Here is a 19,654-nt window from a genome sequence, read left to right as displayed (position 1 = left end):
CAAACATAGCTGCAACAAAGTGCTGTACATCACTAATCATTGACAAAAAAGTTAATACACACCAAAAATAACAATCAAAAGAAATAGTAGGAAAAGACATGTAAAATAAAGAAACATCAAAAACACCACAAACAGAAGCAAAGCCTCAGGCATGGTCAAAAGCCAGGGAGTACAAATGCGTTTTAACACTGGATTTGAAGATGGACAGTGAGGGGGCCTGTCTGATGTGCAGCGGCAGGGTGTTCCAGAGTGCCGGAGCAGCAACAGAGAAGGCTCTATCCCCTCTGAGCCTCCGGGTATGGATGAGTGGAGATTAGTTTAACTTGGGGGGTGGAAGATTGCAACCTTCACGTGGTCCTCCCTGTTTCGACGAATGCAATCAACTCGACGTGCCCACACAGAAGATCAAATAGAACAAGTTGTCCTATAACTTTAGGCTGTGCACGCCACACGAAAGAAGAAGTTTAACTTGGCAACATGTTCAATCAATCAATCAATCAATCAATCAATCAACCTGTATTGTCATCTTGCAAGCAACAGTTGTACAGTGCAAAATGAAAAGACGTTTCCCAGTGAATAGCGGAGCATTGCACATGAAATTTAAAACATTTCACACATAATAACACTAAAAACAATCCAGTCCCTGATGGAACAGTATAAATAGTTAAAAGCAGGTAAAACACAATGTTAAAAAACAATAAACCAATCATAAAAATGTCCGGGGCAGCTGATTTGAGTGGCCAGTGCCAGTTATTAAAGTGTCCGTGCCAGCCGCAGAATCAAGTGACTGTGAGTACAGAGTGACTGTTTAGCAGCCTCACAGCCTGTGGTAGGAAGCTGTTTAGCAGTCTTGTAGTCCGGGCTTTGATGCTTCGATATCTCTTGCCTGATGGCAGGAGATCCAGGTGTATGTGGAGGGGGTGCAGTTTGTCCTTAGCAATTCTCTGAGCTTTTTTCAGACAGCGGCTCTGGAACAGTTCTTGTACCGAGGGTAGGGAGACGCCAATGATGTTTGGCACGGGCATGAAGGGCCCAACCATCTGTCCTACACTAAAGGACACAAAGTGATGGAATAGCTCAGCAGGACATGCAGCAAAGGTAGACACAAAACGCTGGAGTAACTCAGCGAGTTAGGCATCACCTCTGAAGAAAAGAAATGGGTGATGTTTTCATTTGAGATCCTTCTCAAGTTCAAGTTCAAGTTACATGTATTATCACATGCACCGATTGGTACAGTGGGATTTGAATTACCATTCAGCCATATGAATAATAAGAACACAATACACAATGGAATTTAACATGAATATCCCCGCACAGCAGGATCAACGCTTCCCACTGTGAGGGAAGGCAATAAAGCTCAGTCATCTTCCTTTTCTTCAGAGAGAGAGAGTCAGGGGAGAGTGAAACTAGAGGTATGATAAAGCTGGAGTAACTTAGCAGATCATGCAGCATCTCTGGAGAACATGGATAGGGATGTTTCAGGTCGAGGCATTTCTTCAGACTGATTGGAGAGGGGGAGAAGAAAGCTTCCACTACGACTAATAATCCACGATGACCCGAAGCCGAACCATGTTCTCCAGTGATGCTGCCTGACCTGCTGAGTTACTCCAGCACTTTGTGTCCTTTTGGACATTAACCAGCATCTGCAATTCTATGTTTCTGCACCTGTTCCTGTGTTGTACAGTTCTATTTTCTAAGTCTGACAGGTTTTTTTTTTTTTTGTTCATGGAAATGCATGTGACACATTCTCCTAGGTAAGTCCATGTTATCTTTTGTGCTAAAATGGTGTATTCAAAGGTGCCTGACTGATGTTTTCCAGCTGAATTCAATGAACACCAATTGACATAAATCACCATTAACAGAAACACACTATCAGATTGGTTTTAAAGGCTTACTATTAGAGAAAGGATTAATTGAATGAGTGTTTTGAGGCCTTGGGCAGGTTTATGTTGGGACCTGCTGTGAGGAATCTTGATGTCAACACCAAGAATGCCCAGGGGCAAGAAATAACCTGATGCATGTTAGGAATTTGTGTAGAAAGTACAGAGATGCTCCTGAATAAGAGGCACAAACAAGGTTGAGCAAGTAGAAAGGTGAACGTGAGGGTAGCATTGGGCAATTGGATAGCAAACTTCCTCTGGCATCCCACACTAGAGAGACTGGTGGTGAGTGGGGAACGAAGAAGGGACCAACAATATTTAAGGGTGCTTTGCAACTTTGTCGCCACTTTGTGGCGATTCTTTTGTGTCCTGCGATGGCAAAAATAAAGAACTTCACGGTACATGTGAAGATAAAGTATCTATCTATTAATGTGCAGAAATACAAAGAGGAGATTTACCTATCTGGCTGGAAGCTTGCTCACCCTTATGACAGAACAGCCAGACAGTCAAAGGTTACACAAAAAAAGCTGGAGAAACTCAGCGGATGCAGCAGCATCTATGGAGCGAAGGAAATAGGCAACGTTTCGGGCCGAAACCCAAGGGTTTCGGCCCGAAACGTTGCCTATTTCCTTCGCTCCATAGATGCTGCTGCACCCGCTGAGTTTCTCCAGCTTTTTTTGTGTAACCTTCGATTCTCCAGCATCTGCAGTTCCCTCTTAAACACAGCCAGACAGTCAACATGTCTCCGCTCTCCACAGAATGATAGCTGCCTGCTGAGTGTTGCTAGCACCTTTTGTTTCTGGTTCAGGATCAGCCACATGATCTGCAGTGGTCTTGTCCCTTTCCCTCTCGACGCTTGAAATGTGTGAGCTGTTAAACAAGGAAGCGGAACGCCAGGGAGATATGTAGAGGGAAAGGAATGTGAAGTAACCGCAGCCAATATAACCAGCGTTCCAGAGAACAGCTGGAACTGCTTGAACTGATGCAATAAATTACAGCTTGTTTTTAGAGTGGGGGAAATACATCAGTGAAATAATATTCCTCGTGTTCTCCTGCTTCCCTCTCAACGTGACCAAGTCTCTGTCAACAGCTGTCACCTCACCTTGGAGTGGGAATGCGACCAAAATCTTGAACAGTAACATACGAAGTAGTTATCATCAAGTTATGTAAAGGAAAAATAAAATGTAGGTTATGAGAAAACATATCGCGAATGAGCTTTCCCTCCTGCCAATTGCACCTTCCATGAGCACTGTGTTTTTTCCAACACAGTTCAGTGTCTCTGCACTCTCTGCATGTTAAAAACATTCTTAACTGCCCAGAAATCAGCAGCATTTTCTGGATTACCCAGTGGAGAGGATGTTTCCACGAGTGGGAGAGTCTAGGAACAGAGGCCAGAGCCTCAGAATAAAAGGACAGACCCCTTTAGAAAGGAAGAATTTCTTTAGTCAGTGGGTGGTGAATTTGTGGAATTCATTTCCACAGAAGTGTGGAGGCCTAGTCAATTAATATTTTTAAGGTGGAGATTGACAGGTTTTTGATTAGTACGGGTGTCAGGGGTTATGGGGATAAGGCAGGAGAATGGGGTTGGGAGGGAAATATAGATCAGCCATGATTGAATGATGGTGTAGACTTGATGGGCCAAATGGCCTAATTCCGCTCCTATGACATGAATTTATGAGTTTGTTCCCTCGGGATTGAGAGCTGGAACTGTGGACGTGGCCTCAGAATAACGGGTCTAATAGTTTGGACAGTAATCAGAATGCCTTTTGTCACTGCGGCATGTGAATCTTTTGAATTCTCTACCTCCAGCCTGTCGCTGAGTATATTCAAACCTGAGAACGATCAGCATTTACACAGTAATGGATTAAGGCAATTTGAGTGTTGGGCTGATACTGAATGGCTGATCATACGCAAGGAATGTATTAGTTTAGATTTAGGTTTAAGTTAATTATTGCCATGTGTACTGAGGTCCAGTGATAAGCTTTGCTTTGCTTCTATCCAAACAGATCTGACGTGTCATACATCAAGACAAATTCAAGTGGTTGTGAGAGTTATGGGGAGAAGGCAGGAGAATAGGGTTGAGAGGGGTAGATAGCTCAGCCATGATTGAATGGCAAAGTAGACTTGATGGGCTGAATGGCCTAATGTTGCTCCTATACCTTCTGAACTGATGAAGTACAATAGATAGAGCAAAGGGGAAGATGCAGAGAGCAGAATGTAGCATGACAGTTTTATAAACAAGTTCCAATGTTCACAGTGGGGAAAGAGGTGAATCAGACAGTACCCTAGCTGATGGAAGGGCCATTCAGAAGCCTCATAAACGAGAGGAAGAAGCTGTTCCTCAGTCTGTTGGTGTGCGCTTTCAAGCTTCAAGCAACAGTATTGCCTACCTTTTCCATATTTTTGTCCAGTATTGCAAAACATTCCATGACTTCACCATCCCAAACTTGTTTGCAAGGGAATAAACATGCTGGAGCTTGAGGGAGATTGTCCTGCCTGAGGGCATATGTTGGACACATCAGATTGAAATCTTTCTTGAGCTGTTTATTTTCACATATAATAGAGCTCTAAACCTGTGACAACCCTGTGAAAGTTCAATGCCTTCAACATATCTCGTGTGTTATCGTATTGCTTGCAGCAACTCGCACCAAACTATACTCACTTAATGAATGAGCAAAACACAAAATGCCGGAGGAACTCAGTGGGTCAGGCACCATCTGAGGAGGGAATGGACAGACACTGTTTTGGGTCGGGACCCTTCTTCGGACACCATATGTTAGACTGGTACTTTGTTCCTCTTCAGTCTGAAGAAGGGTCCCGACTTGAAACGTGCTCAGTCACTTCTTGTTGCCCGGGCCACTGAGTTCTTCCAGCACTTTGTGTTTTGTTCACGACTCCAGCATCTTCAGTCACTTGTGTCTCCATTTCACCGAATACAACACTGAAGCTGGTGGTCGTCTTACCTTGCTGTGCCATTATTTTGAGGAGAAACAGTACGTGCCCAATATTTATTAATGAAGTGCAGTGTTTCCTACTTTTCAAAGCATCTTCGTGCAAAGTAATTATTTCGTTGTCTCTGTACAATGCATTTCGTTGTCTCTGTCCTGTACACTGACAATGACAATTAAATTGAATCTGAATCTGTATTTCCCACTGCATTCTCTGACAGCATTCCTATCGGCACCGACTTGCCAAAACTTAGTCTCGAGTGTTGATCATGGATCATCCACAAAACTCTTCACGTGTCATCGCACTCGGGCCACCTGTCGTGGGTCATTGTACTGTAGCTGTCCCTGAAAAGGCAAGAGCAAAATATACCTTGGCCCAGAGTCCTGAGCATTGTTCTTTGGCACTGGATAATGATTTATAAATAATTCCTCTCTGTAGCTCTTGGAGCGTGTGCAGTGTAACACAAGAGGATGACTGCTGAGTATTTTTACGTGAAAATGACTTTACCCGCTGGCTGCCTAGGAAGTAGCATTTCATCCAGCACCTGTTTCAGTTCGTCGTTCGAACTGACGCTAGCCATGAAATTAGAAACATAGACATAGAAATTAGGTGCAGGAGTAGGCCATTCGGCCCTTCGAGCCTGCACCGCCATTCAATATGATCATGGCTGATCATCCAACTCAGTATCCCGTACCTGCCTTCTCTCCATACCCCTTGATCCCCTTTAGCCACAAGGGCCACATCTAACTCCCTCTTAAATATAGCCAATGAACTGGCCTCAACTACCCTCTGTGGCAGAGAGTTCCAGAGATTCACCACTATCTGTGTGAAAAAAGTTCTTCTAATCTCGGTTTTAAAGGATTTCCCCCTTATCCTTAAGCTGTGACCCCTTGTCCTGGACTTCCCCAACATCGGGAACAATCTTCCTGCATCTAGCCTGTCCAACCCCTTAAGAATTTTGTAAGTTTCTATAAGATCCCCTCTCAATCTCCTAAATTCTAGAGAGTATAAACCAAGTCTATCCAGTCTTTCTTCATAAGACAGTCCTGACATCCCAGGAATCAGTCTGGTGGACCGTCTCTGCACTCCCTCTATGAGTGGCAGAGTACTCCTTCATGTGGGCAATCCGCTTGTTAGATGGGCTGTTTCTGGCAGACACAAGGGACTGCAGATGCTGGAATCTTGCGTAGAAGACTAAGTGCTGGAGTAACTGAGCGGGTCTGGCAACATCTCTGGAAGACAGGGATGGACAACATTTCTGGTCGGGACCCTTCTTCAGACTGATTGTAATAGGGGGCGAGAAAGCTGAAAAAGAGAGGTGTGGGGAGACAAAGCCTGCCAAGTTTGAAGAAGGGTCTCAGCCTGAAACGTTGCCCATTTCCTTCGCTCCATAGATGCTGCCGCACCCGCTGAGTTTCTGCAGCATCTTTGCAATCTAACTCTAACAAGAACGTAAGAGCATAAGAAAGAGTGTAATGCCCCTGTCCCACTTAGGAAACCTGAACGGAAACCTCTGGAGACTTTGCGCCCCACCCAAGGTTTCCGTGCGGTTCCCGGAAGTTTTTGTCAATCTCCCTACCTGCTTCCACTACCTGCAACCTCCGGCAACCACCTGCAAACTCCGGGAACAGCACGGAAACCTTGGGTGGGGCTCAAGGTCTCCAGAGGTTTCCGTTCAGGTTTCCTAAGTGGGACTAAGCGGCATTAGCCATTCAACCTGCTCCACCATGCAACCAAGTCATGGATAATCTTATGCCTCAAATTCACTCTCACAATTGGTGCACATATATGGATTTCATTAGTATTCAGAATTCCCTCTGTCTCAGCCTTGGACATATTTGAAGGTGATGCAGCCACAAACATTAGTGGGTGGATAATTCCTTCTACATCAAGAGCTTTCTCCTTGGTTCATTATGACATGATCAGTCCTGAGTCTGTGACCCTGATGATGTATTGAGGTACAGCAAGAAGTTGGCTGTGAATCGTTAAGTCTCCAGGTGTACCGTGGAGTTAAATGATGATAGAGGCACTGTCTCCTTGGCATCCGTCAGTGTGAGTGGATGCCCTGGAGGGACAAAGAAACTCAGTGGAAGGGTTCGTAGTGAGATGTGACCTCACGATAATCCTGAAGATAGACACAAAACGCTGGAGTAACTCAGCGGGTCAAGCTACATTTCTGGGGGGAAAAGGAATAGGTGATATTTAGGGTCGAGACCGTCACAAAACTGAGTCAGGGAGGGGGACTCTAGGGGTTTGGGAAGGTACAGAACAAAGCAGAGCCTGCATCGATGAATCAGGAAAGGTAGAGCCCACCATGGTCCATTGTTGGCTGGAGACGAGGTGATGACAAAGGAATACTGACGGTGAAATTAGCAAGAGGACTAGGGATGGAGAGAGAGGGAATGCAAGGGTTGCTTGAAGTTCGAGAAATCAATATTCATGCTGCTGGGTTGTCGAGATAATTCTGATCAGATAATTCTGATCATACTGCTGGAAGTGCTCTGAACTTTAGTGTTTATATTGGAAGCCTTTGGACACGGTCCAAGATAAGGTGATCCGGCACTCAGGTGGATACTTGGCTCTGACCAGCTGGAGAGAGCCCAGTCTTCCAGCTCTGCCTTTGGTTGACAGATATCCACCCATGTGAGAGCTAGCAGTGCATCAGATGCTGGTGTTCATGCACCATTACGTTGGGTTGAGGAGGCTTCTGCTGCCTCACTTAGAAAGCCACACTCTCGTCATCTCCGCTGCACAAATTGGCAGCATCTCCAGACAAAGCATCAACTCCAAGCTGGTTAAGAATCACTTTTTGTTTTCTTTTGATGGTTGAGTTTTCTTGGCTAGGCACTCAAATTCTAGTTAAGTTCCTTAACTTTGCTAAAAGAAACAAGTTGTCAAAAAAAACCCTTTTAATTGTAAACAGTGTGATGTTCCCGCAGTGGTTGGAAAGGCAGCTGAGTATTTATATTCAGCAAAGCTTGGCAGAGGAAGTATTATAAGGCGGCTCCTGTTAATCTAAAGGATGAATGCAATAATGTGGCATTTCTCCAGATTCAGGTCTGCCAGCTCTTTAGTCGATGTTTATGTTCTCTCTTTGAGCTGGGAGTGTCCTACTTCTGTGAGCTCAGCTCAACAGAGCTACTAAAGAAACAAAAGGGTACCATTTCACAACTAATCCGACTGAAAAGTCATGTTGGAGAAAGCAAGTGGAGCCAATAATGATCAAGTTAGACTATTTATAACTATCTAATGAGAATTTCAAAGCAGTCCCTTTACATCGGTGGAGACTCTAGGAACTACAAAAGCTGGAATCGAGAGCAAAGCACAACACAGTGGTAGACAGAAAATGCTGGAGAAACTCACACTCAGTGGGTCAGCAACATCTGTGGAGGGAATAGGCAAACAATGTTTCGGGCCTGAAGTGTTCCATCCTGAAATATCCACAGATGCTGCCTTACCTGCTCAGTTACTCCAGGACTTTGTGTTTTGCCTTTTTATCTGTGATGTTTTAAAAAAAACCTTACATCTTGTATATTTCCCAATTCCAAAATGTTCCCTCCTATTGTCAGCTTTTTTGTGTTTTCCTCCTTGGAAAGAAGGCATTTGGTCCATAATGCCTGCTTTCATGCTGACTCTCAGTGTTAGTTCATAATCTTGCAAGTTCCCATTCCATCCTTTGCCTGTGCCGACAATTGCCATTGTCATCATCTTTCCCTCTTCACTTTTCCTTTCTCATCACCTCAGTCTGCAACATATCACAGATTAGACATGATTAAAAGCCTTGGTTCAGAGATTCAATTTTGAGTACAGCCACTGATTCAAGTACCTTTCACCTTTCCTAAGTCTCTTTTCCCCCGAGTTTTTTCTCCAGATGATTTTTATACAAGTGAATGCAAAATGTGGCGCAAATCAATGCAAACACCATTTCCAGCAAACCAGCATACTGCAGTAGAAATAGTACAGGAATGGACATCTAGTCATATTTAAGAATGCTCATGCATCTAAAAATGAGTTTACCACAAAGGAATTATCCATTGTCTGGTCCACCTCCAGTAATACAATTTTAAATTACAGAAAATGCTTTCTCCAAATATAGAAACATGACTAGTAATTTTGATGTACAGAAGCCAGTTCCAATATATCTTTTTGAAATATACAGAGGAAGCTTTGGAAGTCTGCCAGGTTTACAGTGGAACTGGCTATGAGAAGTACTTGAAAAAAAATTAACCCAAAAGATTGCACAAGGTTGATCAACATGAACTTAGGAATAGGTCCTTCAGCCCTTCAGCCCACAATGTCCGTGCCGAACATGATGCCATGTCAAACTGATCTCCACTGCCTGCATATAATCCATATCCCTTCATTTTCTGCACATCATGTGCCTATCTAAAAACCTCCTAAATGTCACTATCATATATTTGCCATGACCACCACCACAGTGCATTCTAGGCACCCCTTGCTCTCTGTGTAAATCAAATTTCCCCATACATTTCCGTTGCCCACCTTGCCTTAAAGGTATGCACTGTGGTCCTTGATATTCCCACTCTGGGGAAAAAGAGTCTGAGTGTCTATCCTACCTGTGCCAATCACAATTTTATATTCTTCTTAGATCTCTATGTAATTTGCCAGATTAAAATTACCCAGAGATTCTGTACCAATTTCAAGCCAGTTTTGTGAAGACCCTGTGTAAAACCTTAATGTTGCACACCTTGGGAAAATTATCCTCCTGTCCCTGACTCTAAAGACTGCGCTTAGTTCAGTTTCTCACTGCATTAAGAGATTTGACTAATGGAGTATAAATGCAACACAAATTTGCTTCTGAAGGAAATGCACTGACTTTTCAAAATATAAACACCCACACTACAGATACTGCTACACCTTTAAGTAAAGTTGGGCAAAGAACTGAAGTGCTGAATAACTTCTCTCAGAGTACAAGATCTTGGCCCTCTCGTGTAAGTAGCTTGGGGCTTGTGAAAGGAGAAAGCCAGTTATTACCCAACCAAGCTTCCATCATGTTAGAAACTGCTATTTTACTGAGTGAGGAAACTGAACAAATTATTGCAGGAGCCAGATATATATTTATAATCAGCATAGCATTGCACCGAATGTGAAACTAAATAACATACATTATATGACGTCCAATTCCTTGTTGAACCACCTCTATCAGCTAATTCCTCATAGTAAATAATAAGAGGATTTCAAACTGTATTTCCCACTGAGGGAACTATAATATATGCCTGCCATTTTTCCAACTAAGCCCTTATACGAACAGGCAGAATGATGTAATGCATATAGTGCTCTGGTAGTGTGCAAACTCACATAAAAAGGGACTGGAACATTCGAGCTTCATATTATTGTTGGCCACAAGGTGGAATTCTTACCTCAGGAAATTGCTGAAACACGGAAACGTAATTTACTTGAGTATTTAATGTTCTTGAGCTTAACACATGACTCGGTGCTGAGCAATCCAGACAGGACACATCTGCAGAGTGTGCTGTAGAGTGAGGTCATCTCTAATACTGTGACATTGAAAGGACTTGGGTTTGTACCACACCGGACCTACCTTGCGATGTCCCAAGGAGTTTAGTTTAGCTTAGAGACACTGCAGACTCTTCAGCTCACCGAGTACCATCGCCAGTTCTATGCTATCCCACTTTTTCATCCACGACCTACACATTGGGGGTACATTTACAGAGGCCAATTAACCTGCAAACCCAGGATGTGGGAGAAAACAGGAGCACCCAGAGGGAAACCGGAGCACCCAGAGGACACCCATTCAGTCACAGGGAGAACATGCAAACTCCACACAGACAGCAACTAAGGAAATTATCGTACCTATGTCTCTGTCGCTGTGAGGCAGTGGCTCTAGTGGGTGTAGCACTGTGCGCCCTAAGTATTTATAGAACCAAGAGTGTTTTATTGTCATATGTCCCAGATAGACCAATAAAATTCTTACTTGCCGCAGTTTTTACTTGCAGAACAATATTGTTTGTGTCATGCTGTGGAATGCTATTGTAGCAGATATACCGTTGTAGTGTAGTCACGTGCACTGATTCTAAAACTAGAGGGCAGAATTTTAAGCGGGTCCTCCGGGGCAAGTTTTCACTTGGAGCATAATCCGTATCTGAAATGAGCTGCCAGAGGAAGCTATAGGAGCAGATACCTTTTTAACAGGCATTTGAACACATATAAGGAGATGAGAGGTTTAGTGGGCTATGGGGCAAATGGAGGAAAATGGGACTAGCCCAATATGCCAACGCAGTCGGTATGGACAAGCGGGGCTGAGGAGCTGTACAGCTCTATGACTCTGCCATGCCCCAATCTGATATTGGGGCTCCAACTCATAGAATGACCAGTAGCAAGTCCTGTGGAATTGAGCACCAGAGGGGCAGCCATTTAAGGGAAGGAGCAGGGAGGATGGAATCTCTTGACAAAACGAGGGCCTTCAAAAAGCCAACCACATTTGTTCCAATCTTTCCCCACAGCTTTTGCAGTATTCATCTTTCTTTCAGCCTCTGCAAAGCTGCTACTGGGTCTGTTTCTACCACTTGTTCAACTCGTGCACTGTTGACCACACCAAACCTGGAGCGTTGCTAAATGTGCATTTTTCTCTTCCAGTGAGGAATACAAGGAGCTTTACCCCAAACGGGACCTGCTGGCTTTATCCGTCAACCCTCTCCTGGTGTTCCCCACCCACTACACTGGAGAGCCCGGATGGTTCAGCGACACGGAAAGCTCCACCATTTGGGATGACGACTTGGTGAAGACGGATTGGAGCGGCTCTCAGAAAACAGTGAAGGCCTCACAGACAGGAACCTCACATCAGTCCTTTGGATCTGCCTCAAGGGATGAACTGTAATCAGCGTCAATGTAAGGTAAGGTAGAAAAAATAAGACTTATTCGCATAAGTTCTTCGTCCATCATTGCCTGTGTAGAAAGTTCCACTCCTCAATGGGACAGTGGGTAAATTCAGACCAGTGACAGCCTGCCAGCATCTGCTGCACTGCTCCTGGAGGGCCATCTGGCCTCACACATTGTGAACCCTACTCCACCAAAAGTCAAGTCAAGTCAAGTCAAGTCAAGTCACGTTTATTTATATAGCACATTTAAAAAAACAACTCTCGTTGGCCAAAGCGCTTTACATTTGTTATAAGAATAGCATAAACAAACAAACTACATACATACCTGTATATACATATAGCCCTCGCTCAGTGGACGTCAGCAAAGGCTTGGGAGCCTGCATAGATAAGATTTTAGTCTTGACTTAAAGGAGTCGATGGAGGGGGCAGTTCTGATGGGAAGGGGGATGTTGTTCCACAGTCTAGGGGCTGCAACCGCAAAGGCGCGGTCGCCCCTAAGCTTATGCCTAGACCGCGGGATATTCAGCAGCCCCAAGTCGGCCGATCTGAGGGACCTGGAGGTGGAGTGGTGGGTGAGAAGACTTTTAATGTAGGAGGGGGGCAAGCCCATTGAGGGCTTTGTAGACATAGAGGAGGGTCTTGAAATGTATACGGAACCGCACAGGGAGCCAGTGGAGAGAGGCCAGGATCGGGGTGATGTGGTCCCTTTTTCGGGTGCCCGTCAGGAGTCTCGCTGCGGCGTTTTGGACCAGTTGCAGGCGGGACAGGGAAGATTGGCTGATGCCAGTGTAAAGAGAGTTGCAGTAATCTAGGCGGGCGGAGGATAAATGTGTGGATGATCTTTTCGAGGTCATCAAAGTGGAGGAATTGTTTTAAAGGACCAGAGAATTTTTTTGGATTGGATTGGATTCAATTTATTGTCATTATCTCATAAGAGACAACAAAATGGATTTTCCTCACAGTCAATAACATTAAAATAAATGATAAATAAAACATTTTTTTTTTAAAAGCACAAACACAGAAGTCCACGACACAACATAACCCCACAGTGGCACCAAAGTTGAGGAAGGTACCATAGTCCAGCCAGCCTCCACGCCGATCTTCCCAGATGTTCACCTGTGGTCGGGGCCTCCCGAGCACCCGTAGTCACCCGTCACGGGCGGCCCGATGCCCAGGCTCTCACGCCGGGATGATGGAACACCGACGCCAAACCTCGGCGGAGAACATCCTCAGCGGCCCGGACCTCCAGATCAGCCACCTCCCACCGGAGTCTGCGGCTCCCAAAGTCCACAGACCGAGCCGGGCGGAGTCGCAGGGCATAATGGAAGCTTGACTTAACTCGGGTTGAGATAGGAGATCATTCACTAGACTGGTATAACTCGGCATCATTGCCTTCCCATTAGGGGATCTAATCTGCGCTATTCAATCATCAGCTCCCATGCCAACTAGACCATTTACATCATCAATCCAAGAAGTGATGAGGTTTAGACATTTGTCTTCAAATTCAGTCACAGTTGTATCTTGTTCAAGAAGGAACTGCAGATGCTGGAAAATTGAAGGTAGGCAAAAGTGCTGGAGAAACTCAGCGTGTGAGGCAGCATCCATGGAACGAAGGAAATAAGCAACTATGGAGCGAAGGAAATAGGCAACGAAATAGGCAAACGTCTGAAGAAGGGTTTCGGCCCGAAACTTTGCCTATTTCCTTCACACCATAGATGCTGCCTCACTCGCTGAGTTTCTCCAGCACTTTTGCCCACAGTTGTATCTTTCCCGTTTGCTGTATCTATTGTGTTGGAAATTGACTTGACTTTTACTTGTATGGCATATCTGATCTCTTTGGATAGCATGCAAACAAAGCTTTTCACTGTACCTCGGCACATGTGACATTAATAAACCTCTACCTAAACCAAATCAGGTCAACCCCTCGGGACTTAAGAACATGTTTAGAAGCCTCTCTTCTCTGGTTACAGGTACCTGCGTTTCTTTGGACCTTTTACAACCTTTGATCTAAGGTTCTTTATAGTCTGGAGAATGTTATGGCATAATGAGAACTATGCCCTCTAGTTCTGAGGAAAAAGACTGTGCATTCACCTTGTCTATTCCCTCACAATTTTATATACCTCTCTAAGATCACTGCTCAGCCTCGGTCACACCAAGGAATAAAATGCTAGCCCACTCAGCCCTATATCTCAGACCCTTGAGTCATGACAACATTCTTGTGAATCGTCCCTACACTGTATCCAGCTTAATGGCATCTTTCCTATCACACGGTGACCTAAACTATACACAACTGTTTCAATGTTTACGAGGAATCTCCAGAATAATATAATGGGACCTAATACATGTATCTGACAATCCGTAGGGGGGCATTTTTTCACATCCATCAGTAAATTGCTGAGACTCATCCAATGGTCCAATGTATCGAATAGAGAAATATCCCGGCCATGAGCTTCATATCACGACCCCTCCCTCCCCCCGCCTGATCGAGACGGGCACAGAGCGAATGTAAAGTGTGACTAGATGGGGTACGAACAGTGAATATACATTTCTCTGTTTAAAGCCCCCAATTCTCCCCCTCTCTCTCTCTCTCTCTCGCCCTCCTCTCTCCTTCTCATCCTTCCCCTCTCTCACTCTCCATCCCTCTTACTGAAACGCACATACATACAATTGGCCAGTTCAGTCTATCACCCCTCCCTCGTCTCCCTGCCTTTGTTCTCCCTGGCCAGTTCATTGCGTTTCAGGTTAACACATCAGGCGCCCTCCCAGCCTCTTCCTGGCTACACAGTCCTGCATTCCCTCAGAGCTTTTTATGTTTGAATGGGTGACGTGAGGTTTGAACTCACAACCTGTGCAAGAGTGCTAACCAGTAAAGTGCCTGTCCCACTTTCCCGAGTTCCTCACGAATTCTCCCGAGTTTTCCCCTTGATTCAAACTCGGCGAATGTCCGTAGTGAGCCTGTAGGAGTCCGTAGATATTTCGCAGCGACTCATAATGCCAGCCGTAGGTACTCGGGGCATCAGGTAAGTCTGGAAGTTTTTTCAGCATGTTGAAAAATGTCCACAAGTATAAAAAATAGCCCCGAGTATCTACGGCTGGCTATTACTGTAATTCTCCGAGTTTGAATCAAGGGAAAAATTTGGGAGAATTTGTGAGTAGCTCGGGAAAGTGGGACAAGTCACCCTGCACATTGTGCATCAAAGTAGTAATCACTGTGTTTCGTTACGTTGTTGTATAGGAGCTAAAATGTTTTGAAGGTCTGATATGACCACTCAACTATATTTAAAAAAGCCAAATTAAATTTAGTGTTCCTGTAAATATAAAGAAATGTATCTATTCTCAGAAAATGAGTTACTGAGCTCATTTACTGAGCTATGTTATTTTGAGTGGGTAATGAGGATGCTCCAGCTGTAATCAGTGGGACTGCCTTAAACTTCTGTGCACACCAGGCAACTGATCTCCAGTGTTCCCAGGGATCTCCCGGCATGGGGCCTAGACCTTCCCATTACATAGGTTGCAGCTGTCGTTCAGATTATAGGTACATGGCTGAGAAATGTAAAGCACAAGAATAAATGGGCTGACTGTCTACTGGGTAAAGCTACTCCTCCTGAGAAAACAATGGGTCACTCCACTGGCCCCACACTCCAAAGAGCTGAACACTAACAGAGTGGGGGGTGGAGGTAGGGTGAAGTAAGTCAACTGGCATTTGGATGAGCATCCGCAGAGAGGGGAGGAGCATGAACATCAAGGTCGATTATCTTCTATCAGAATCTTTGACATGTATAAAATAGGAGAAATCATCAGCACAAATGGCAACATGGTATTAGAAACATAGAAAATAGATGCAAGAGTCATCCATTCAGCCTTTCAAGCCAGCAACGCCATTCAATATGATCATGGCTGATCATCCTAAATCAGTACCCCGTTCCTGCTTTCTCCCCATATCCCTTGATTCCATTAGAGCTATATCTAACTCTCTCTTTGCCCCAAGAGCTATATCTAACTCTCTCTTGAAAACATCCAGTGAAACCCATGCAGTCACAGGGAGAACATGCAAACTCCAGACAGGCAGTACCCGTGGTCAGGATCAAACCCAGGACCCTGGCACTGTGATGCCACAGCTCTACCAACTACACCACTGTGCCACTCTTATTTCCCTCTCTTAAAGAAAGTAAATCTTATTTTCCATTCTCTGTTTTCAGAAGGTGAACGTTCTCAGGAAGTTGGTGTTTCGGACCGACAGAACTGCCAAACATTAAACAAAGATCGGCCAGCTGCAATGTTGCGGACTTCTTTCAAAGTTCACCTGCCAAAGACAGGCCAGCCAACCAGTTAGAGGAACCTGGACGACGAGCAACATGGTTCTGTTCCGTCTCAGGCCTTCACCTGTGTGTAGTGTGAAGGTGGTACCCACTGCCCAAAAGGCAAATCACTGACTTAAACGCAAAATAATCCAGCTCATCAACAAGAAACATAAAATATTGTGCAGATAGATTTTTCAACATTTCTGAACCGCAAAAAACAATTTACGATCTGCTCTTTATTGATATGCACCCAATATGTAGTCAGCAATGTTAATAATGCCAGTGCTTCAAACAGAATGTTTTAGAACTTCCTGCTGGTCCTGTGTGCGTCCACAATGCTGAGACGCAGCACACTGTGTAAGCTTAGAGAGGATTGGTACCCTAGTTGAGATCACGAGATTGTATACCAGGGAAAGTGAGCGTAACATCAAGTCGATGCAGAATGGACTAAGCAGCTTCCTTCTGTGTTATATCATTTAATTATTCTGTGAATTTCAGCCTGCAACTCTTTGAAACTCCTCGGTAGGTAAAAAGCAAGGCAAAAGATGCTGTAAATTGCTGGAGATCATAAGGTCATAAGTGATAGGAGCAGAATTAGGCCATTCGGCCCATCTACACAATTTTTCCCTTCTAACCACATTCTCCTGCCTTCTCCCCATAACCCCCAACACCCACACTAATCAAGATTCCATCTGTCTGCTGTAAAAATATCTATTGACTTGACCTGCACAACTTTTGGTGGCAAAGAATTCTAGATTCACCACCCTCTGACTAAAGAAATTCCTCCTCATCTCCTTCCTAAAGGAACGTCTTTTAATTTTGAGGCTATGACCTCTAGTCCTAGACTCTCCCACTAGTGGAAAAACCCTCTCCACATCCACTCTATCCAAGCCTTTCACTATCCGGGAAGATCATACCTCTAAATAAACATACCCTCACTTCATGATTTCCTAATGGCTGTCTCCTGCTGTGATAGTAATCTGTAGAAACAGAGGTTTGTGGATTATTTGATGGCAGCTGCTGAGGACTGGGATGAAATCACTGTGCAGACACTGGGAGAGATCAGTTCCTTTATGATCGAGTCCCACCAAGCCTACTGGAAATGTTTCTTGTAAATTGCAAAGGAAGCTCATAGGGAATTAACAGCCAATGTGAGACTATTCCAGACTATTGTAAGTCCAGTGGCCCATGGCCTAGATGTTTGAAGAACAAACAATGGAATGATTCAATAGTGAACGGCTTGGATAGAGTGGATGTGGAGAGGATGTTCCCACTAGTGGGAGAGTCTAGGACTAGAGATCATAGTTTTAGAATTAAAGGACGTTCTTTTAGGAAGGAGATTAAATTAAATTTCTTTAGTCAGAGTGTGGTGAATCTGTGCAATTCTTTGCTGCCAGAAGGCTGTAGAGGCCAAGTCAGTGGATATTTTTAAGGCAGAGATAGATAGATTTTTGATTAGTACAGGTGTCAGAGGTTATGGGGAGAAGGCAGAAGAATGAGGTTAGGAGGGGGAGATAGATCAGCCATGATTGAATGGCAAAGTCTGAAGAAGGGTTTCGGCCCGAAACATTGCCTATTTCCTTTGCTCCATAGATGCTGCTGCACCCGCTGAGTTTCTCCAGCATTTTTGTGTACCTTCGATTTTCCAGCATCTACAGTTCCTTCTTAAACACGGTAGAGTAGACTTGATGGGCCAGATGGTCTAGTTTTGCTCCTGTCACTTATGACCTTATGACCAAATTCGTAGCTCATTTTAGAATAGCAAACCAACCTCTATTCACTATCTTTGGTGGGGAGGATGGACAGTTCAAAATGTTTTGCTAAAAATGTTTTACCCAACTTCACAAGTGTTTATTTGCCATATGAAGAGAACAATAACATACTTAGTTGCTGCAGCTTTACAGGCACGTTAGAGGCAATAATAACGATATACAATAAATTATCGATTAATGTTAGTGCAAAAAACAAAATACATAGAGCAACCATAGTAATGCAAAGTGTGTAGTGCTTCGGTGCTGAGGTAGGGTTGTGGTTAAGGTTGTGCAGAGTGGTTCAAGAACCTGATGGTTGATGGAAAGAAACTGTTCTTAAACCTGGAGGTTAAGGTTCTCAGGCTTCTGTACCCTCTTCCTGATGGTAGCAACAAAATGAGAGCATGGTCAGGATGCTATGGATCTTTGATGATGTTAACTGCCTTCTTGATTCCTGTGGATCCCTTCAATGATGAGAAGGACAATGCCTGTGATGGACCGGGCAATGTCCATCACTTTGTGCAATCCGATCATTCTTTAGCGCCTGAGTAACGGAACAAGGACGTGATGCATACAGTCAATATGCTCTCTACTGCACAACTGTAGAAATCCAATAGGGTATTTGCCAATGTGCTGGATCTCTTCAAACTTCTGAGGAAGTAGAGGCATTGTTGAGCTTTCTTTGTGATTGCATCAATGTTCTGGGCGAAGTGATGTGTACGCCCAGGAATGAACCATACACCTATCTAAATTGGAAGGATGGCAGACATATGTATGCCCCATTGGGTTTTTTTCTCTCCTGAATGTAAAAACAAATGTCTGATCTTTCCAGCTAAGTTCACAAAATTGACTTCCCACTATGAAGGTTTTTTTATTTAAATTTCCTTCTGTTGAGAAATACTTGGAGGTTCAAGGCTCGAGTTCTAAGGCTGGAGATACTGTGGCTTTTTACCTTTAAAGAGGGCTCATAGAGTTGAGGAGTAGAGGAAGGGTGAGCCTGAAGCACCAGTTCGGGACGAACCTTTACAGTGGGTGCCGATATGCAGGTTCATAATGAAATAGACAAACTCAAGGCTGATGTCAGGAAGACCAACTTTACAGAGCAGAAAAGCTGACAGAATGAAATCTGGGGATCAACACCCAGGGACAGGTATCTGCTAAAATGTGCCAACAGAAGGACAGGTGTTTACTAAAATGGACCTACAGGAGCATGTGTAGTTTTCTCATCAAAGCGAGGTAGAATTGGCAGCAAGTGGCCTCCTCCTCTGTGCCTACCTTGTGACTCAAGTGCTGGATTCAACTGTGCCTTTTAGAACCTAGAATTGTAACCGGGCAAAGGTTTCTCTGCTCTTGCACTAGTGGCTTCAATCTTAGTCACTCTTTGTCTACCAATAAATGCACAGCACTTCATGTTGCTTTTTATTTAAACAACCAACATACTATGGAGGCAAAGTGGGAGCAGAGAGCCAAAGTCTACTCTTCTGGTCAAGATATTGTAATAATCAGTAATGCTGTCTTGCAGATCTCTTTGTATACTGCATTTCACTGCAAACATGTAGAAATGTCTGACTTGCATTGGGAGCATTTCCTTAGGATGGATCAATGTTGTACCACAAATTGATATTTTCGTCACCGCTCTTTACACTGTTCAGCTGGTCTGAGTTTTTAAAAAAGATCGTTGTGAATTAAATATTTGTGTTTTATGTTTCTTCACCAGCCCCTTTCCTAGATAGTTCCTCCCTCATACTAGATCTTCGGCACCCGAGTATTTCTGGGAGATTATTTGTGTCTTCCTTAGTGAAGACAGAACCCAAGTACTCATTTAACTGTTCCACCATTTCCTTGTTTCCCATTATAAATTAACCTGTCTCTGACTGTAAGGGACCTACATTCGTCTTCACTAATCTTTTTCT

At 44.1% G+C, this 19,654-nt stretch overlaps 1 protein-coding gene across 2 annotated transcripts in view; it reads left to right on the top strand.

Moving 5' to 3' along the window:
- Positions 1–19,431, top strand: part of cercam (cerebral endothelial cell adhesion molecule) — a 59,017-nt gene extending 39,586 nt beyond the window's left edge. For both annotated transcript variants that reach the window (XM_055660109.1, XM_055660110.1), the window contains 2 exons: positions 11,448–11,704; positions 15,889–19,431. In XM_055660109.1, the coding sequence (XP_055516084.1) occupies positions 11,448–11,688 (241 nt within the window). In that variant the 3' untranslated portion in view covers positions 11,689–11,704; positions 15,889–19,431. The remainder of the gene's footprint in view (positions 1–11,447; positions 11,705–15,888) is intronic.
- Positions 19,432–19,654: the final 223 nt, after the last annotated feature.

Source organism: Leucoraja erinacea, chromosome 31, assembly GCF_028641065.1.
Source record: "Leucoraja erinacea ecotype New England chromosome 31, Leri_hhj_1, whole genome shotgun sequence".
Taxonomy (NCBI): Eukaryota; Metazoa; Chordata; class Chondrichthyes; order Rajiformes; family Rajidae; genus Leucoraja; species Leucoraja erinaceus.
The sequence above is the reverse complement of the archived record's forward strand: the minus strand, read 5'-3'. Positions and strand labels throughout refer to the sequence as shown.